The following is a 22,667-nucleotide window of genomic DNA, read 5'->3' as shown; positions in this document are numbered from 1 at the left end:
TTTTATGTGGTATTACTATCTGTCTTACAAGCAAATACATTCAAATGTAGAAAAATTCAAATTTTTGCAAATTTTCTCTAAATTTTGCTGTTTTGCACAAATAAATACTGAATATATTGACCAAATTTTACCACTAACATAAAGTACAATGTGTCACGACAAAACAATCTTAGAATTCCTTGGAGAAGTGAAAGTGTTCTAAAGTTATTACCACATAAAGTGACAAATGTCAGATTTGAAATATGAGTTTCTGACTGGAAAGTAAAAAACTGGATGCAGCGCCAAGGGTTTAAATGGGTTGACTGCTTTAGACAATCCTTTTTGTTTAACCCCTTCCCTCTTTAGCCACTTTTGACCTTCCTGACAGAGCCTCATTTTTCAAATCTGACATGTTTCCCTTTATGTGGTAATAACTTTGGAATGCTTTCACCTACGCAAGTGATTCTGAAATTGTTTTCTCGTGACACATTAGACTTTATGTTACTGCCAAAATGTGCTCAATACATTCAGTATTTAAATGTGAAAAATACCAAAATTTTGCGAAAAATTTCAAAAATTAGCATTTTTCTAAATTTAAATGTATCTGTAAGACAGGCATTTATACCACACATAATAGTCGCTAATTAACATCCCCATATGTCTACTTTAGATTTGCATCGTTTTTTGAACACCCTTTTATTTTTCTAGGACAATACAAGGCTTAGAACTTTAGCAGCAATTTCCCACATTTTCAAGAAAATTTCAAAAGGCTATTTTTACAGGGGCCAGTTCAGTTGTGAAGTGTCTTTAGGGCCGTATATATTAGAAACCTCCAAAAAGTCACCCCATTTTAAAAACTCCACCCCTCAAAGTATTCAAAACAGCATTTAGAAAGTTTCTTAACCCTTTAGACGTTTCACAGGAATTAAACCAAACTAGAGGTGAAATTTACAAATTTCATTTTTTGTTGTTACAGAAATTCATTTTTAATGCATTTTTTTTGTAACACAAAGTTTTACCAGAGAAACGCAACTCAATATTTACTTCCCAGGTTCTGCAGTTTTAGGAAATATCCCACATGTGGCTCTAGTGTGCTTATGGACTGAAACACAGACCTCAGAAGTAAAGGAGCACCTAGTGGATTTTGGACACTCCTTTCTATTAGAGTATATTTTAGGCACCATGTCAGCTTTGAAGAGCTCTTGTGGTACCAAAACAGTGGAAACCCCCCAAAAGTGACCCCATTTGGGAAACTACACCCCTCGAGGAATTTATTTAGGGGTATAGTAAGCATTTTTACTGGACAGTTTTTTTGCAGAAATTTTTGGAAATAGGCCATGAAAATGAAAATCTACATTCTTTCAAATAAAATGTAGGTTTAGCTAATTTTTTTTAATTTCCAAAAGGACTAATGGAGAAAAAGCACCACAACATTTGTAGAGCAATTTCTCCCGAGTAAAACAATACCCCACATGTGGTCATAAACGGCTGTTTGCACACACGGCAGGGCTTAGAAGGGAAAGAGCGGCATTTGGATTTTGGAGATCAAATTTAGCAGGAATGGTTTTTGGAGGCCATGTCGCATTTGCAAATCACCTGAGAGGACAAAACAGCGGAAACCCCCCCCCCCCCACAAGTGGCCCCATTTTGGAAACTGCACCCCTTGAGGAAATTCTCTAGGGGTATATTGAGCATTTTGACGCCGCAGGTTTTTTGCAGAAATTATTGGAAGTAGGCCGTGAAAATGAAAATCTACATTCTTTCAAAGAAAATGTAGGTTTAGCTAATTTTTTCTAATTTCCACAAGGACAAAAGGAGAAAAAGCACGCAAAATTTGTAAAGCAATTTCTCTCAAGTAAAATAGTACCCCACATGTGGTAATAAATGGCTGTTTGGACACACGGCAGGGCTGGGAAGGGAAAGAGCGCCATTTGGCTTTTGGAGCTCAAATTTAGCAGGAATGGTTTGCGGAGGCCATGTCACATTTGCAGAGCCCCTGAGGGGACAAAACAATGAAAATGCACAAAAAGTTACCCCATTTTGGAAACTACACCCCTTGAAGAATTAATCTATGGGTATAGTGATCATTTTGACCCCACAGGTGTTTCATAGAATTTATTAGAATTGGGCAGTGAAAATAAAAACAATCCTTTTTCTTCAATAAGATGTAGCTTTAGCTCAAAGTTTTTATTTTCTGAACAAATAAAGGAAAAAAAGAACCCCAACATTTGTGAAGCAACTTCTCCCGAGTACGGCAATACCCATATGTGATCATAAACTGCTGTTTGGGCACACGGCGGGGCTCAGAAGAGAAGGAGCGGCATTTGGCTTTTGGAGCACAGATTTTGCTGGATTGGTTTCTTGACACCATGTCGCTTTTGCAAAGCCCCTAAGGTACTAGTACAGTGGAAACTACCCAAAAGGGACTCCATTTGTGATACTACACCCCTTGAGGAATTAATCTAGGGGGTGTAGTGAGCATTTTGACCCCACAGCTGTTTCATAGATTTTATTTGAATTGGGCAGTGAAAATAAAAATTAAATTTTTTTCCAATAAGACGTAGCTTTAGTGCAAAATTTAACTTTTTCTCAAAAAATAAAGCAGAAAAAGAACCCCAACATTTGTTAAGTAATTTCTCCCGTGTATGGCAATACCCCATATGTGGTTATAAACTCATTTTTGGGCACCCGGCAGGGCACAGAAGGGAAGGAGTGCCATTTGGCTTTCGGACTACAGATTTTGCTGGATTGGTTTCTGGTCGCTATGTAGTATTTGCAAAACCCCTGTGGGACCAAAACAGTAGAAGCCCCCAAAAGTGACCCCCAATTTGGAAACTTCACCCCTCAAGGTAGTCACCTAGGGGTGTAGTGAGCATGTTAACCCCACAGGTGTTTTGAATAAATTAGTGTGCACTCGATATTGAAGAGTAAAAATGGGATTTTTCAATAGATATACCAATATGTAGTGCCCAGCTTGTGCCACCATAACAAGACAGCTCTCTAATTATTATGCAGTGTTTCCCAGTTTTAGAATCACCCTACATGGGGCCCTAATCTTTTGCCTGGACATTTGACAGGGCTCAGGAGTGAGAGAATACCATGCGAAATTGAGGCCTAATTTGGCGATTTACACAGAATTTACACACAACTGCAGAGGCACAGATGGGAAATAATAAAAGAAACCCCCAGAAGTGACCCCATTTTAGAAACTGGACCCCTCAAGGCATTTATTAAGGGGTGTAGTGAGCATTTTCACCCCACAGGTCTTTTCCATAAATAAATGCGCTGCGTATGGGGCAAAGTAGAAATTAAAATTTTTCCCCAGAATTGCCAATTCAGTGGCAAGTATGTCGTGCCCAGCTTATGCCACTGGAGACACACATCCCAAAAATTGCTAAAAGGGCATATGTAAGCTGGGCATTGTACATCAGGGGCATAGTCAGGGGGTATAATAATGGGGTAAGCAATAAAATAATCCATAGATGTGTGTTACGCTGTGAAGCAATAATTTCTACACAGGCCGGTGTCACACTGATAAACAGTGTCTTTACTTCTCCCCCTTTTGGTCCACACTCTGCACCTTTGCAGTTTGGGGAATTTTGCTAGGAAGTGTTGTCCTGGTATAATATGGGCACCCTCGCTTCTAGCAGATATGTTTGGGCCCCCCTTCCTGGTTCCCTAATTTTAGGGCCCCGATAAATCGCCTCTTGAAACAGACGAAATGTTCCCCTCTGATCTGCACAACTGCATATTTTTTATTTCCTGACTTATGGAAGCCTTAACTAATTTTATTTTTTCATAGACGTAGTGGTATGAGGGCTGTATTTTTTGTGGGATGAGCTGTAGTTATTATTGGTACCATTTTGGGGCACATGCGACTTTTTGATCACATTTTATCCTATTTTTTGAGAGGCAAGGTACCCAAAAAACTGCAATTCTGCCATAGTTTTTTAGGGGGTTTTTATACAGCGTTCACCATGCATTATAAATTACATGTTAACTTTATTCTGCGGGTCAGTACGATTTCGGCGATACCTAATTTATGGCACTTTTTTATATTTTACAACTTTTTGCACAATAAAACTACTTTTGTAAAAAGAATGTATTTTTTCTGTCGCCATGTTGTGAGAACCATAACTTTTACATTTTTTCGTTGACGGAGCTGTATGAGGGCTTGTTTTTTGCGAGACGAGCTATAATTTTTATAGGCACCGTTTTTGGATACATGCGATTTTTTGATCACTTTTTATTTTAATTTATGTAGGGCAAAGTGACCAAAAAACTGAAATTCTGGAATTAGTTCTTACTTTTTTTTTTTTACGTCGTTCACCGCGTGGAGTAAATAACATAATATTTTTATAGTTTAGGCCGTTACGGTCACGGCGATACCAAATATGTATGGTTTATTTAATTTTTTTTCAATAATAAAAGACTTGATAAGGGAAAAAGGGCGATTGTGTTTTATTTTAATACTTAAAACTTTTATTATATTTTTTACAACTTTTTTTCACATTTTCTCTCACTTTTTTTTAGTCCCACTAGGGGGCTTGAAGGTCCAACTGTCAGATTTTTTTTCTAATACATTGCACTACCTACGTAGTGCAATGTATTAGATCTGTCAGTCATTCTCTGACAGCAAGCCGATTAGGCTTCGCCTCCGAGCGGGGCCTAATCGGCTTCCCTAATGGCAAACAGGAGGCCATTATTAGGTTTCCTGGTGTCATAATAGCAGTCGTGCGATTGCGGGGCACAGCTGCCAATCTGCTAGCAACCACAAAGATGCAGCGATCGCATCCAATCTCTGCATCTGAGGGGTTAATGGGAGGGATCGGAGCTAGCTCCGGTTGCTGCCATTACAGGTGGATGTCAGCTGTAACATACAGCTGATATCCACTGCCATCTTACCGGCGGCTACGGAAGCCTTTCAGGCCCCGCCTCCGGGTGGGGGCTGGAAGTTTCCCATGCTAGGCACACCGGGAGGCCAATATTAGGCCTCCGGTTGCCATTGCAGCCACCGACACCGCGGCGATTTCATTGCTGGGGTGTCGATGAGCTGCAAGCACCTTAAATGTAGCCATCGGTTTTGATGGCTGCATTTAAGGGGTTAATGGCGGGGATCGAAGCTAACTTCGATCCTCGCCGTTACAGCAGGATGTCAGCTGTCAGTTACAGCTGACATCCGAGGATGATGGCACCGACTCAGCTTTTGTCGTAAGTATACGACATTTTGCAGGAAGCACTGGCTTTCCATGACCTATACTTATGACAAATTTCGGAAAGGGGTTAAAGGGTTCTCAGATGATAAGGTAGCAAGTGTTTAATTCCACTGCATTGCCACTACATTGAAAATATAGCATTACATGGTGCCCATTGAGATCAAAGGAAAGTCTGTGTAATGCGTAGATGTGCTGTGTCTTCTGGGAGGAAAGTTGTTCTTTGAAGCCACACTATGCTCCAGATAATTGATGGATCTTTTTGAAAGAGTGACTCCACTCTCCTAACTGAGAATCCCCTAATAGGGTACTTGAAAAAAGGTTTTCTAAACAAGACAACACCTTGTTATTTTTTTGCATACAATACATTTACTATATCACGTGCTTTACATACTTATACCTGTATATGTAGGTCATGCTTTTCAGCAAGTTTGCCAAGCTTATTCAACAGCCGTTCACTGCAGGATATTGCAAACCGAGGCGTTATAATGGGCTTTACTCTGTCATACTAAGAAAGTTACAAAATATACATTATTAAAATGATCATATAAAGTAGGTTAATTAGAAATTCTGGGACACAATACTAACTACCACAAGAGTATCACAATAACATTATAAAATCCTCTCTACTTTTCTTAACATTACAGGCTGCTTCTTCTGTACCATCTGCTTATGAACTAGAGGCATTTCAGTGCAAGTTGAACACTTGATACAGTAAGATTCTAATCTAGAAAATAACACAAATATACAATATACCGTACTTTTGTTTGCATTTATAGTTTCTAATCTCTGAAAAACGATATTACTACTTTTATTCTACCTAAATTTGCAAATTATACCATAAATGCCATATAAAACATTACTTTAGGCCTCTTTCACACGGCAGTATTTTTGTCAGTATTTTGCATCAGTACTTGTAAGGTGAAACTAGCAGTGGGTCCGAAACCCAAAAGAGTTACAAATCTTACCATTATGTTTTTTTCCTGTTTATGTTCAATTTCTGCATTCTGGCTTACAAACACTGATGCAAAATACTGATCAAAAATCTGCCATGCGAAAGAGGCCGTAAGGTCCTTTTACACAAGCCAATTATCTGGCACATGAGCGTCCACAGAAGGCTCGTCCCCAATCATTACCCTGTGTACACAGGGCAACGATCAGCCGATGAACGAGCAAACAATCATTCATCAGCTGATTGTATCGTTTATGCAGCCTAAAATATTATCGTTGTTGGCAGTACATCTCACTGTGTAAACCGGGAGACGTGCTGCCGACATGATAGAAATTTATGGGGACGAGCAATCATAGTAATGATCGTTCTTCCCCATACATAGCTCCTTGTGAAAAGAGCAAATGAGCACCGATCAACGAGCTGTCTCGTTGATCGGCGCTCGTTTACACGGCCCATGTCGGGCTGACTAAGAGGATCCTTAGACTTGAGATAATAAAAACATAAGAAGCAAGTGAAAAGTATGTAATTTGCTAATTATCTCTGAGCACTTGATCACTACTAATCAGTGCTCAGGGAGGTGATAGTATGTTACACATTAGAAGCTTGTTACTTTTTCAGAGAATATATTCTGGGAATGTAGAAAGCAAAGGGGCTTCCCTCTCCACTGACAGAATGAACATTGTGTTCTGCAGATGGTGTTAGAGAGAGCAGACACAGGGAATTTAATTTTTCGCCAGCTGCTGTCCCAATTACACAAATTTCTTCAGATATTTAAAAGCGGAATTTAGGTATCAGAATTATATTAGGGAATTGCTGTTAATAACAAATAATATCATCATTTAATATGCTTCAGGTTGTATACTCACTTTTTTGCTTTCTAGAACTTCAAAAAACCTGTTCAAATATAACATGATTTATAGACTTACAATTTCCTTTACAACTAGTAATCATTATTTATATACAATAATTTCTTTAAAGCGACGCTATGGTTTTAACAAAAAATGTAACGTTTGCTGGGGAATACATAGTTAATTTACCTGGTGCCCTGCTTTTCACTTGTGCCGACCATCTGTCAATTCCCGGGTCCTCGCTTCTAACATCCAAGATGTCCACAGCAATTCTTAGACTACATGGTGGCCACTGTGCTTTGGTAGTCCGAGACACTCTCCCCTGCTTTTCGATTGGCTAGCGCTGCTCACGGGTAGCCTGAGAAGCGCTGTGGCGATCTTGGATGAAACAGGAGGGGGCCTGGGATTTAGCGGATTGTGGCACAACAAGTGAAAAGGAGGGCATCAGGTAAGTTAACCCCTTCCCTCCGCAGCCATTTTTCAGATTTTAATTTTCACTTATTCCTCCCCACCATCTAAAAGCCACAACTTTTTTATTTTTCCAGTGATATAGCCGTTTGATGGCTTGTTCTTTGCAGGACAAGCTATAGTTATTCATGGCACCATTTATTGTACCATATAATGCACTGGGAAACTGGAAAAAAATTCATTGTGGGGTAGAATGGGAAAAAAACAGTGATTCCTTCATTGTTTTTTGGATTTCGTTTTTTTCAGCATTCACCATATGGTAAAAACAACATGTTAACTTTATATCTGCGGGTCAATATGATTATGGCGATACCAAATTTATATTGTTTTTTTTACGTTTTACTGCCTTTACAAGGAAAAAATTAATTGTTAAAAATAAAATGTCATAACTTTTTAATTTTTCAATTGCTTGAGTGGTATGAGGGCTTATTTTTTGTGGGGTAAGCTGCAGTTTCTATGCTACCATTTTGGGGTACATGAGACTTTTTGATATTTTTTGTTCCATTTTTTGTGTAAGATGAGGTGACCAAAAAACAGCGATTCTGGCATTTTTAATTTCAATTTTTTTATGGCATTTACCGTGCTGGTTAAATAATGTTATATTGTAATAGTTCAGACTTGTACGGACGCGGCAATACCAGTTTTGTTAATTTTTTATTTTACATTACTTTTGGGGGAAAATGAAAGTGGGGGGGGGGTCTTTAGTGTCTATCCCGACAGCCAAGTTCACTGTCGGCTCACTCGCCAGCCCCTCCTAAAGATCAAATATGATCAGAATTAAAGCTTAGAGGAGTATTTAGGAGAAGACAGTAGAGGTTGGAGAATGAGCCAACAGTGAATCTGGCAGTTGGGATAGACACTGAATGGCATAGAGCAGCTTGCAATGTATCGTAAGCTGCAAGCTGCAGATGCAAAACATTTTTTCCCACATAATACATGTAATGCACAAAAGAAAATTCTGCAAATTCTGAAAATGCTTTTAACCTTTAACCCCTTCAGGACCAAGCTCATTTTGGCCTTCAGGACCAGACCCATTTTTTCAAATCGGACATATTTCAATTTATGTGGTAATAACTCCGGAATGCTTTTACCTATCAAAGCGATTCTGAGATTGTTTTCTCGTGACACATTGGACTTTATGATAGTGGAAAAATTTGGTCGATAAATTCAATATTTATCAGTGAAAAACACAAAAATTTTGTGAAAAATTGCAAAAAATAGCATTTTTCTAAATGTATCTGCTTCTAAGACAGGCAGTTATACCACACAAAATTGTTGCTAATTAACATCCCCCACATGTCTACTTTAGATTGGAATCGTTTTTGAACGTCCTTTTATTTTTCTATGACGACACAAGGCTTAGAATTTTAGCAGCAATTTCTCACATTTTCAAGAAAATTTCAAAAGGCTATTTTTACAGGGGCCAGTTCAGTTGTGAAGTGGCTTGGAGGGCCTTATATATAAGAAACCGCCAAAAAGTCACCCCATTTTAAAATCTTCATCCCTCAAAGTATTCAAAACAGCATTTAGAAAGTGTCTTAACCCTTTAGACGTTTCACAGGAATGAAAGCAACGTAGAGGTGAAATTTTAAAATGTCATTTTTTTTTTTGCAGAAATAAATTTTTAATAAATTTTTTTTGTAACACAGAAGTTTTTACCAGAGAAATGCAACTCAATATTTATTGCCCAGATTCTGCAGTTTTTTAGAAATATCCCACATGTGGCCCTAGTTTGGTAATGGACTGAAGCACCGGCCTCCGAAGCAAAGGAGCACCCAGTGGATTTTGGGCCTCCTTTTTATTAGAAAATATTTTAGGCACCATGTCAGGTTTGAAGGGCTCTTTCGGTGCCAAAACAGTGGAAATCCACCAAAAGTGACCCCATTTGGAAAACTACACCCCTTGAGGAAATTATCTAGGGGTATAGTGAGCATTTTGACCCCGCAGGTTTTTTGCAGAAATTATAGGAAGTAGGCCGTGAAAATGAAAATCTACATTCTTTCAAAGAAAATGTAGGTTTAGCTAATTTTTTCTAATTTCCACAAGGACTAAAGGAGAAAAAGCACCACAACATTTGTAAAGCAATTTCTCCCGAGTAAAACAATACCCCACATGTGGTAATAAATGTCTGTTTGGACACACGGCGGAGCTTAGAAGGGAAAGAGCGCCATTTGGCTTTTGGAGCTCAAATTCAGCAGAAATGGTTCGCATTTGCAAAGCCCCTAAGGGACCAAAACAGTGAAAACACCAAAAAAGTGACTCCATTGAGAAAACTACACTCCTTGAGGAATCCATCTAGGGGTGTAGTGAGCATTTTGACCCCACAGGTGTTTCATAGATTTTATTAGAATTGGGCAGTGAAAATAAAAAAAATCCTTTTTCTTCAATACCGGCGTTTGCAGGTAAGTCGATGTAGCTACTTACCTGCAAAAGCTGATGCTGCTGCAGAATCAACTGTAGCCTCTGGTGCCGATGTGTCCTCGCTCGTCTGACACGATGCAGGACCTGGGGAAGTGACGTCACAGCGTGATCTCTCGAGAACACGGCTGTGTCTGCACTGCCAGAAGCTGGGCGTTCTGAAGAGAAGTGGATGATACTTCTCGTCAGAACGCCCAGCTAGTAAAAGAAGTAAAAACGCCCTGATGTACGCACATAATACACGCCCAGTTGTACTTTTACTTTTCAACACGCCCAGTTGTACTTTTGCAAGCCTCATTTGCATAAATACAAAAATGGTCATAACTTGGCCAAAAATGCTCGTTTTTTAAAAATAAAAACGTTACTGTAATCTACATTGCAGCGCCTATCTGCTGCATAATAGCAGATAGGGGTTGCAAAATCTGGTGACAGAGCCTCTTTAAATACACACAATTGATATAAATTTGGTCACGTTATGCATTTCTGCACTCTAGTGGCATGTATGCATTATAGACGCTTAAAGAGAATGTGTAGAGAAAATTACATATTGTTTAGCTAAGCTTTCATGTTAAACATTTTTTTTTAAGAATCTTTGGTATTTTATTTTTTACATTTTTAATATCATTATCTTTATGGAAAAAAAATACTGAAATCAAGCACTTTTCACACTGGCCACTGAGCCTTAAGGCCCTTTTACACTGGGCAATTATCGGGCAGACAAGCGTTCATGGAACGCTCGTTGCCATTAATTGCCCTGTGTAAACAGGGCAGCGATCAGCAGATAAACGAGCAAATGCTTGTTCATCTGCTGATAGTATCGTTTTAAAAAACTTAAATATTATCGCTGTCGTCAGCACATCTCCCTGTAAACAGTCCCATACCGAACACACTGCAGGGAGCCGGGCTCCTAGCATCATAGTTATCTATGACGCTAGGTGTCACTGTCTCTCTGCGGAACTACTGTCCCGTACTGAAAACATGATTACAGTACGGGGTAGTTGTCCTGCAGCGAGGCAGTGACACCTAGCGTCAAAGATAACTATGATGCTAGGAGCCCGGCTCCCTGCAGTGTGTTCGGTCCAGGAAATGCAGCCGACGTACGGACCGTATATCACGGACCAAACACGCTCGTGTGTTAGAGGCCTTATAGAGGAAAATGCTTGAGTCACTTATAGGCAAGCAAAAGGCTCAATCATTAGAGTAGTATAGTCTGGGCAATTACATAACCGTTCAACAAAGGGTAATTGGTGGAGCACCAGCTACCGACTGTTCAAGATACCATGTGGTATACTGGAAGCAGGTGTTAAGTTTCTGTTTTATGCTGGGTGGGAACGTGTCAGTAAAGGTTTCCCATTAGAAAAATATTTTTTTAACTCTCGCTTCTTTGTGCAGTGTAGCGAGTGTCGTGGTCTTTCTATTGTATATACATTATTGGATTGTGTCCTTACCAAGTGGCACCATCATTCTATACCGGAGTGCAAACCATAATCATAATCTGTTCTAAGGTCCATGTGGCTGTTGTAAAGCATATCCCTAAATGCCGCTGTCATGCCCATGGCCGTGGGCCGTCAGGCTCACTCACCTCCTGACGGCCGCAGCCATGGATCTGCGAGCGCTGGCCCCAGCCTCCTCCTCTGGAGACGCCAGCGCTCACTTCCGCTTACCTCGGCCGGGTCCCGTGGACTATAAGAGGGGCCCAGGCCCTTCCTGCCTTGCCTGAGCATTGTTGTCTTACCTTAAGTTTGTCTAGCAAATGGTCTCCTAGTATTTCCCAGTTGCCAGTGTTCCCCGTTCCTGAAACCTGTGTCCCGTGCTATCCTGTTCAAGTGCTGTGTTGAGCTGAAGTCGTGCTGTGCTGTATACCACGCCTGGCGCCTGCCTGCTGCCTACTCCCAGCCGAGCCTGTCTTACTACTGTCCGAGCTACCACAGGTACACTATACGAACTATAGACTGTGACCTGTGTCCTGTTGGCCAGCTGCCATACCATCCAGGCGGTATGGCCTATTGGGTCCACGTACCCAACGTGACAGCCACTAACAGAGCAGAGCAGCAGATTAGACAAGATGACTGCCTTCATAATCATGTACAGATAATAGAATAAAAATTAACTACAATCAGAATTATTATTTTTTTAGATAAAAAGGATAGGTTTCTTTAAATTCCCTTTAAATAGGTTATGTAAGTGATGAGCTAATTAATTCTGCACAAATGGAACTCAGTACAAATTTCCCCAAATTTTAGGATTTTCGCCAATTTAAAACTTTTTGGGATTTGTCCCGCAGGAATTGCTCAAAATGGCGGCCGCCATTTTACATATCCGAAGAAGACAAGAAGACCGGGAAGAAGAATCATGGCAGGTTTCTCCAGAATGCCTTGCAGGCATCCTTCCCTCTAGCAATTATGAGTCATATAGATCTGAGTCACTGATGACTCAGTGGATGACAAACATATGAGTCATAGCCACTATAAGTAGCCCAACCAGGAAATGCTGCTGCAGATAGATAGTGGATTAGTGTCAGTGAGTTTGTTTCATAGTGAGGAGAAGAAATCAGAAAGTTAGATTTACAATAATTTGATAGAGGGATAGATTTTAGAGAGAGATAGGAGTCAGTCAGTGACAGTGTGTTAGTTAGATAGGCAGCCAATGCTGTGAGTGGGTGCTGCTGCAGCTATACAATTCTTACATTAATTTATTTGTTCATTTGTCGGCTAATCGCTGCCATGTTTACATGGGCCAATAATCTTAGGAACGCTCATTCATGATTATTGGCTCATGTAAATGGGCCTTAAAACCAGTATCTAATTGGCTGTAATTACAATAACATAAATAGTTGATATTTGATGTTCCACAATTCACATCATATCCCTATAAAAAACCTGCTATAAATGAATAAACCACCACTAAAGTTGTCTATAGATGAACAGGACAGGATATGTGAGTGGATGTATGTGGCATTGCTCCGTCCACCCCACCTCCCATCCTCCACCTCTAACTATGAGTCCCGCTAGATGACTCACCCCTCTCCCTCCGCCTCGGCCTCTCCCTCTGTTGTCGGCCGCTAACTGCTCCGCGCCGTGTGCGCCTCGTGCTCTGTGCCCTGACTGCTCCTTCAAGTGGTGTGTCCAGGCCGCTCCATTCTACTCTGTTTGGCTCTGCTCGGCTCACTATTGTATGGTGCAATCACAATAGTGCTACACTGCCATACTAACATACCGTTAGTTTGACTCTGCTATCCCTGTAAAGCTGCAATGATGGCAGACTTACGCTGATCCATGCTGCTCCATAGTGCTGGCCGTTTGGATGTCCTGGATGATGCTGTCAGAACCCCTGGCTCTCCTGGTGTGGGTAAGGTCCCCTGCAACTTTAACTTAATACAAGTATATTTACAACCTCTGCAGTATTAATGTTTTATGGCCCTATGGATATATGGTCCTGCTGTTCCATGGCCCTATGGATATATGGTCAAAGGGCTTTCATTGTGACCACTGACAGGTGCCCTGTGTGGGTGCTCTGTTATTCAATCTCTGATGCCTTCGCATGATGTCCCCCTGTTACTTGTCTAAATACAGTATGTCTACATGGATGTACGTGCACTAACTTTAATATCCGGATTATCTGGATTTTCTGGCTCTTCTGTACTGTAGCTGGGATCCCTCTCAAAGGCAATAGTTTGGAGCCTGGTCCCTGGACTTCTGTTTTTGTTTCTCGAGGTCACCGACTGTTATAGGCTGTTATATGCCTAATATATATATATATATATATATATATATATATATATATATATATATATAAAAATATGCTCATTTTCTATCTAAGGGTCTCCTAGGAAACACCTCAGCATTGAAGTCCTGATAAAACCATGTTCTGCTGAGCCTTATATACTACCTGATATATTACTGGATCTAAGAAGGGTAAAAGGTGAAGAGGATAGGGGAGAGGTAAAGTGCAAGGACAAATTTAAATAAAATGTCACCAAGAAAAAAAAATAGAGTAATCAACAAGTAGACGGATGAGTGGAGGTCCTTCTCTAAAGTCTGTAAAGATGGATTAATTCTTATCGTCACCCTCACACTCTACAATTAATATCAGGAATACTCCTGCTAAAAGTAGCAAAGGTACAGAAGGAGCGCTACATGGCAGCCCAACAGAACTGATGAAAAATCAAATAGGAGGGTTGAAAAGAGTCAAGAATAGATAAGGAGGGTACACCTGTCTTGACAGAAATCTTAGGTACCCTGAAAAAAATGGAAGAGGTGGTAGCTGGTCTGGCGCTCCAGATGGGGGGTATCAAGTCAGATGTTACTCTGATAAGAGACGACTTATCTAACATTACGGAGGGAGAATGCTTACAGCAGAGATCAGAATGTCAGATGTGGAGGATTTGGTTGTCACTCTGCAAAAAGAAATGCGGGTACTAAAACAAGAGAACCAAGACATGTCCATTAAAATAATAGACCTGGAGGTCCAACCTGTGGCTGGTTGGTTTTCCGGAAAGCTAAGAAGGCTCAGACTGTGTATTATTTGTTAAGAACTGGCTGCTGGAAATTTTTGCGGCTAACTCCTTATCTAAAGGTCCCACTACAAACCAGGCCACCTGGATTGCAGGGGACCAGGACATTATACTCCGGAAGGCTAGATCCATTGCGGATCTAACCTTTAACAGCTCCAAAATATCAATATATCCGGACTATTTACAAGCAACTACGAATGAAGCAAAAAACAGGTGAAGTTTAGTTTAGTCATGAATAGACTCAGGAAAGCAGGGTTCCAGTATTCGTTACTTTTTCATGCCAGGTTACGTGTTATTCACGATGATCGTACTTTTTTTTTTATTCCACAGAAGAGGCGGTGACCTGGATGGACAATAAAATTTTTTAGTGTGTATTATTAAGAAGGGGGGAGCGGGAGTAGAAGGAAAGAAGGGAAGAAAGTAGGGAAAAGAGAATGTTTTGTTTTTTTAATGAATAATTTATGACAGCTTTATCACTTTTCCGCGTCATGTGATATATGTGACAACAATATATGAATAATGAGTGAAAAAAACAAGAAAAGATCTCGTCATGTGAAAATGACATGCTTCTGTTTCTGAAAGATGTCGGTGACGTGAAGCATGTCATCAGAACATATAAACAGTTTGGTGAATTCGCTGGAATTAAAATTAATTGGTCTAAATCAAAGCTGTTTGCATTTGACCCATGTTATATAATTAGGAGTGAGTAAGGGATTGATGTAGTGGACTCGTTCCAATATCTGGGTATTAATCTGTTTAGATTACTGACAAATTATCTGTCACTGAACATTCTTCCATTATTTGGAAAACTCAGACAGAAGATTAGAATCTGTAATAGATTACTATTTCAGTATTCTTCACGTATATTTTTGGTCAAAATGGCAGCCCTGCCCATGGTAATGCATATTTTTGGTGATGCCCCTCTCTGGATTTCTAAAGATATTTTTAAAACCTTGGAATCTGTGATGAACAATTTGATATGGAGGGGTAAAAGAACTCGAATTAAGTACCCAAGATTATGCATTTCGTCCCAGGAGGGTGGGTTTGCATTACCTGATCGTCATTCTTATTTTTTGGCAAGTCAGTTACAGCAGTTGACGTCTTGGAGTAGCATGCAGTTAATAAGTTATTTTTACGTGAAAAGGGACAAGTATATATGAGGTGTATTTTGCAGCTCCTGGAGGCAGAAGTTTTATTGAAACCAAAATACTCCTCAAACCCTTTATTCAAATTATATATTAAAATGTGGAGAGAAGCTAAGGATAGACTGTCCTTCCGGGGCTTTATACAAACTACCCCTATGTAGAATAATATTTTACTGCCTGAGTTTTTGTTAATAAAAGAAAGCTAATTTTGGGTGAGACATGGGATCTTTCAGATGTCTCATCTATTTGGGAATGGAGATCTGAAGTCTTTCATGACTCTCCAAAAAGAATTTGGGGTACCAAGACACAGTTGATTACTCTATGTACTCGTGGAATATTACAAAAAAATAGAAGCAAATTTAGAATGAAAATTTTCCTATAGCTGACATTCCTCTAAATAAATCTGACTAGAGGTTTTATTTCACTTTGCTAAAAACACTTGTGTGCAACTTTAAAAAAAAATTGAATCTAATATCACTAATAAACGGGAAAGAGATTTGGGTCAAATCTCTCAGGAACAATGGGCTTCTATATACAGAAATTTGGAGAAGACGTCACTTAATTTGGCACATCGGTTTTCACAATTTATGGTGATGAACAGGCTCCACTATACTCCTAAGAAATTAGCCATAATGGGACATAGGGTTAGGGATGGCTGCCCTCAGTGCGGTATTGGTAATGCAGATCTTGTACACCTACTTTGGAGATGCCCAAAATTAAATCAATATTCAAGTCAGGTTTTGGATGTAATCCAAACGATTATTCCACTTGGGGCTGAGCAAGTTGGTGTCTGAATAATCTTGGGAGACTCAACTAAAATTGAGAAACTATATAAGAAGGAACGAGTACAATTAATCATCCAACTACTGTTCCTAGCCCGATTAGAGATTTTGAAAAAATGGATGTCCTCTAAGGTTCCTTATTTTTGGGCATGGAAAGGTCAGGTATACAGGATTCTGCCGTATGAAAAATTATATTATCTTGGAAATGCAGCAGGAGAAAAATTTCAGTCTAAATAGACCCCTTGGCTCAATCTCCTAGAGGATTATGAACGATTATATGTCCTGAGTATTACTTAAATAAATTTATAAAATCCCCTCCCCCCAGCTCTAATCCTTTGGTTTCCATAAAGAGACCAAATGCTTGTTGCCTTTAAAAACAATGAGAAAACCATTTCTGAATTTAGTAGTCAGACAGACTTTGGGGGGAATATATCAAAAGGTTTATGAAATTTGCCTAGTGTAAAAAATTTGCACATTTTGGCGCCAACGTACATAGAACTGGCATTATGTTTGGTCAGCTTTAGTTGTCTGAATTTCAGATATTGACAGTCTTGTGAACCTCTCCTATGTGGTGGTTATCTGCAATATCAACAGTTCCCTTAAAACGTGGAACTTTTTTGTAAACAGCTGTAGAATTAACAATGCTTTTATAGTACCTTTTAGTTTCTTTAATAGACTCTTTAGTAGTTTCCCTATATTTTTTATATGTATCATTATGATCCATGCAAACTTTTCCAATAAAAGCTCTTTGACCATACTGACCTGTGGGAAAAGAGAAAGCGAGAGAAATAATAATTCATTATCAGCTGTTATTAGAGGGATTGTTTCCACATAGCCCCTTATGGCGCTATTGAGGGATGCTTAGCTATATAATACCTCACCATTCTTGAATGGCTCTCTGCACTGTAAACTATGAATAGCATGATGATGAGGTCAGGTACTGCAAAATCCTCCAATGGACTTCCAAGAACTCCAAGACTCACCCCACTGGACCACCAGGGATTACAAGGCTCGCATTAGACCACTAGCAATCAGAACTTTGAATGTCGCACTAATAAGTTACAGAATGTGGAGTGTACCTGTGACCACCTTAGTTCAAATACTGAATATTCTAAAATCCATCAGCTACTAGGATGCCAACTGTACCAATGATCACCAAGTACTATATAATAATTATGCTACTAACCATTCAGTAGTTAGTAAATAGCGAATAGCTCTTAGATGTCTGTACCACTGACCTCCATTGACCAAACCCTAAATCTAAAAATGACTAGTAGGTATCAGATTTTGGCTGTACCAATGGCAATGTAATGATGGGGGTAAGGAAACAGACAAGTGAGCCCTAATCTACCCGCCACTCAGTCCCTGCCTACTTGCAACGACCCGCCCTAGGCGACGGGGTACAACTGGGCGACGGTCCCTACGCTCAATAAGTGCACGACAGACAAACAGACAAGGGTACACAGAAGCAAGGGAAAAGGGGCAGTTGCCCACGGCAACACCGTGAGCAACAAGAGAGGTGAACGAGCCGAGTCAAACCAGGAGTGTACGAGGTACCAAACGCAGAGCAGGAGAGTAGTCAGTAATCCAGGGTCAATATGAAGCAGGGTCAAATGGTACAAGAAGCTGCAGCAGGGCCAGGAAACAAAACGAGAAGAATCTCAAGCAAGGAGGAACAGGAAAGGCAGGTATAAATAGACAGAGGGCGGGAGCTAGCTCCGTCTGGCCAGGCTGTGATAGGCTCTCCCACTCCTCAGCCTGCCATCCTGAGTGGGGGAAGATGGAGTCAGTCTCACAGACATAGAAGCAGGTGCAGACTGATTACCTATGGGCGTGGATACAGAAGCTGTGCCTGGCAGATCCTTAACAGGCAAACAGGATGCTTAAAGAGGTTTCCCGGGAGTTTTTTTGATGACTTATCTTTGTACGTCCTGGTCTATGTTAATAATCTTGTACAGGTTAGTGCGTTATTCAACTATAAATGTCATACTGACCAGAATGTCTACAATATCACTTACAGAATGTGAAACATTTTTGGGCTCAGTACTGTTCCGTGTGGGCCCTTTACCCTTATATATTTTACCACACTTACAATGACTACCATAGCTTAATTGTCACAGTATGTAAATCTGGATAAAATTCAAGATCCAAAGAACGAAAAGTAATACCATCCTTACTTGCAGTATCAGCCAACACTATTGAAGCATCAGTATGTATTGTAGCAAAGTAACAAGCTGTTGTTGTACCATTTCTCAATGTTCTTCTCTTAAAAATAAATAAAAGACAAACCATAATATATAGATTTCTAAAAGCACTATTTTCAGGAAAGTTATCATCTCTATGTATTACAGTGTACCATATACATTTATTTATAGATCTCTGCAGATTTGATCTTTTACTACACTTTGTTTTTATATTTTATTAGGAGTTAGAGCTCCATTGTGTTTACATCTAGCTCCAGTGCCCCATTCCCCTTGACACATAAGCAGCAGAATTTGGTTAGCCTGCTAGCCTTGATACATATCTAGAGCGGAACAACCATCAATATGAGGCTCACATGATGCTATATTAAAGGGTTTGTCTGGGATTTTAAAAAAATGTTGGAAAATCAATCAAATTAAAATACGACAACAATACTCATTTGTTCACTTCCCCGCCATTTTAGCTGTTCTTGTGATCCCTGCCAGTCTTTGTTCACTTCCCTACAGCAATGACATGCCGTACATTCACGTTACCGCTGCCGCCAATCACAGTAAGTGCATTTACGCCATGTCATTTCTGCAGGTAAAGTCAACAAAGACTGGAGGGGACCACCAAAGTCTTTGAGATGTAAAGAAACACTGATCTAACATCCTAACCTATGGATAAGTAATAAATTATATCTGTTGGGTAGACTGGGGTACTCATGTATGTTTGTCTCCTATTATGTAATCATTATTTTCTAAAGTCTGCATTGTATTACAGATCAAATTAAGAAAATACCAAAACCTTATTCCTTTATGGATAAGAGCAGGGGTTGTAGCTAGGAAGGGGCAGGTGAGGGCATGTGCCCCGGGTGCAACTTAGAGGGGGCGCCAGCGCCACCCCCTACCGCACTATAATTGTACCTACGTCTATAGGACACAGGTACAATTTGAAGCAATGAATGGCCGGGTACGTTCCGTGCCCGGCCATTCAGCGCCTTTCTACGAGTGAAGCGGGGCACTACTTTGCGCCGCTTGCGTCATTGAAAGGCGCTAATTGACAGGAAAGCATTCAACCCCAGAAGACCTGCGCAGAAGAGAGCAGGTCGCCATTGCTGCCGGACGGCATGGGAACGGGATTAAGGCGAGTTTGAATAGTTTGTTATTTTATCGTAATAAAAAAGTGTGTGGCATTATCTACGCGGGTGGCTTTATCTATGTGGGAGACTTTATCTACCGGGGGGCTTTATCTACGGGGGGCTTCATCTACTAGGGGGGCTTTATCTACGGGGGGCTCTATCTACCAGGGGGGGTTTCTACGATGGGGCTCTAGCTACAGGGGGGCTATATACAGGGGTGGGCTATTTGTGGAGCACTATATACAGAGGTGGGCTATATACAGGGTTGGGCTATATGTGGAGCACTATATACAGGGGTGGGCTATATCTACAGGGGGGCTATATACAGGGGTGGGCTATCTGTGGAGCACTATAGGGGGAGCTATATGTGGGACACTATATACAGGGGTGGGCTATATGGGGGCACTATCTACAGGGGGCTCTATGGCAGGCTCTATTTACAGGGGGCACAGTGTGTGTGTGTGTGTGTGGGATACGGTGTATGGTGCTATTATAATTAGAGGTGCAGTGTATGGCGCTATTATATTTAGGGGCGTAGTGTGTGGTATAATGAAAACTTTATCTTTGTTTATAGGTGTAGAAATGTTGGAAAAGTGAGAAGCAGAAGACATCTGAGCGGCAAACTGCAGAAATGGGCTGTGACCGGGAGAAGTCATCATAGAGGTCTCACCGGTGAGTCACTTAATGTAAATGTTTATTCTGCCTCTAATCAGTACTGTAGTCAGTGTATGATCTGCAGCGAGATGATGGGTGGTATGATTATGATAGGATTTATTTTTTGTGAAACAGCAACTCCCAACATATCCTTACCATTGTTCGGGACATGCTGGGAGCTGGAAACAATTTAGTGCAAACCTATATGGCAGGGGTTGCACTAAATTGAGCTGTATTTGTGCTGGTGCTGTATATATGTAATGAGCTTGGTCCTGGGGCTGTATTTATGTACTGAGAACTATTCTGATGATGTGTATAGAACTATATTGCTTGTAAAATGTACAAATGTTTTTATGCTCGAGTTACATAAAAAGAAATGTGGAAAAGAAATGACACGTCGATTGGTAGAGAAAACAAACATGGCGAGGGGGAAGGAGATGTCGGGAAAGAGGTTGGGGGGGAGCGCCAAACTGAATCTTTGCCCCGGGTTCTGGAGAACCTAGCTACGCCTCTGGATGAGAGCCTAATGTAGAACTAAAGTCATAGAATATTTATATAGAAATGCTGTATCTGTATTTCAATTGCTAAATATTGTTCCTACCTACAAAGATGAGATCTTCTGAAGAAAGGTCTGAACTATCCAAATATTCACATGATGTACTTGTAGTCTTGTTTGGAGCAGATACTGAAGCCATTAGAACATAGAAAAATGCATTATCTATGCAGACCTACCACAACTGTATTGTACATGTTTCTAGCAAGTTCTACATCGCAGAATGTATCTTCTGTCGGAAATGTAGTATGTTCCAACCACTCCAAAAGAGGCCTTTCCATTCCTATTCCAATAAAGGTATACTGGGGTGCATGGATATGGGTATCAATCATTCCTGGCATAAAGAATTCACTAAAATGATAAAGCATGCTATATTAATAAAGAAAGACACAGATTTTATACTTATAGCTATGTAATGCTGACCATAAACACTTATGGCCAGTGACACATGTTCCAATTCTTAGCTTTTCTGTGAGCATAGGGTATGATTGATAACTCCTTTTAAGGACCCAATTTTTTTGTCCTGAATGTTGCATTAGGCCAACTAGGTCGCACATCTAAAGATCGTTGTGTGCCCTGCATGCATCACATGTAATTAAGGTCAATGTGCAACGACCGGAACCCAACAGTTGCAAGAAATCCAGCAGGTGCATGCAGAGACACACAGCAATCTTTGGCCGCACGACCTGTGTCGCAGTTACAGTCGCAGTGTAGCCCTAGCTTTACGGCTAGCTTTAATAATTAAAAGTGTATATTGTTATCATCAATAAAATTGCTCTACAGAACACATTAGCAGCGATTATTAGGTAACAGTTTTATACACATACCCCCTCCAAGTATCATATGGAAGAAAGTGCATGGAGAAACATGGTCTCAGTGCTGTAGGTTTTTTTTTTTATAAGAGGAAGATAAAGTCTCATGTATCTGCCTAGTTATGCAGCAATGTTTTGGCTTATAAATACACATAACTAGGCAAAATGCTGATCAGTAGTGGTGAAAATCAGAATGACAACCCCTGTGGACGCTGTAATAATGGACCTACTTATGAACATACACTTATTAAGTTAATTATGTGGTCAAGCTGTACTTTAATATTGGCTTACTCATTGTTAAATATATATATACCATGACAGATATTTACTTATTTCCAAGTGCTTGAATGTTGCTTTCATCAAACCCCCACTTCTGAGACAATCTTGATTGTATCTGGGCATCTTCAAAGAACAAAATCTAGAAAAAGAAGTTGGGCATAAGAATTTATGACATCAGTTTCACAAAAAATAAACATTCTTACTTCTGCTTGGGTACTCTACACATCTGAAGAAAAGAATTCATGGACATTCATATTGGTGAGGATTCCATGAATACAATGCAGCAAATTGATATGTGTCATACTAACACAAAATATGGGATATAGTAAACGTTTCATGAATTGTGACAATGTACTCTATATTCTTAATTAATTTATTAATATATGTTTATAGTAGCCATAGCTCCATTTTACTGATACAAAGTTTTAATTCCTCTGTTCCTAGGGCAGCATATTGAGGTGACAGATCTACTTTAAGTAATAGACGTGCCTCTGTTAATTTGGGTGTATCCTCCTCTTCATATTCCCACCTCTGTTGCACCAATATATATTCCAATTATGTTTTTTATTTTATTACGCTTCATTTTCACCTAATGACTTATTTCCGTTTATACTATAGGATTTACTATATTACTATAAGGATGACTGCAATTAATTTTAACTTAAACATAGTAAAACATAGCTAATTCCAAAAGTTACAGCAAATGAAATAATATGTCGGCAGCTTAAA

At 40.0% G+C, this 22,667-nt stretch overlaps 1 protein-coding gene across 3 annotated transcripts in view; it reads right to left on the bottom strand.

The window, feature by feature from the left end:
- GDA (guanine deaminase) overlaps positions 1–22,667 on the bottom strand; it is a 65,011-nt gene that overhangs the window by 30,959 nt on the left and 11,385 nt on the right. For 2 of the 3 annotated variants that reach the window (XM_075828088.1, XM_075828095.1), the window contains 6 exons: positions 21,989–22,077; positions 21,027–21,198; positions 18,496–18,583; positions 16,975–17,080; positions 7,011–7,038; positions 5,593–5,700 (listed from right to left, as the gene is read on the bottom strand). In XM_075828088.1, coding sequence (XP_075684203.1) covers positions 5,593–5,700; positions 7,011–7,038; positions 16,975–17,080; positions 18,496–18,583; positions 21,027–21,198; positions 21,989–22,077 — 591 coding nt within the window. The remainder of the gene's footprint in view (positions 1–5,592; positions 5,701–7,010; positions 7,039–16,974; positions 17,081–18,495; positions 18,584–21,026; positions 21,199–21,988; positions 22,078–22,667) is intronic. The other variant, XM_075828099.1, reaches the window with a different exon arrangement.

This window comes from Rhinoderma darwinii, chromosome 1 (genome assembly GCF_050947455.1).
Source record: "Rhinoderma darwinii isolate aRhiDar2 chromosome 1, aRhiDar2.hap1, whole genome shotgun sequence".
Lineage (NCBI taxonomy): Eukaryota > Metazoa > Chordata > Amphibia > Anura > Rhinodermatidae > Rhinoderma > Rhinoderma darwinii.
This window is presented reverse-complemented; position numbering and strand designations above follow the sequence as displayed.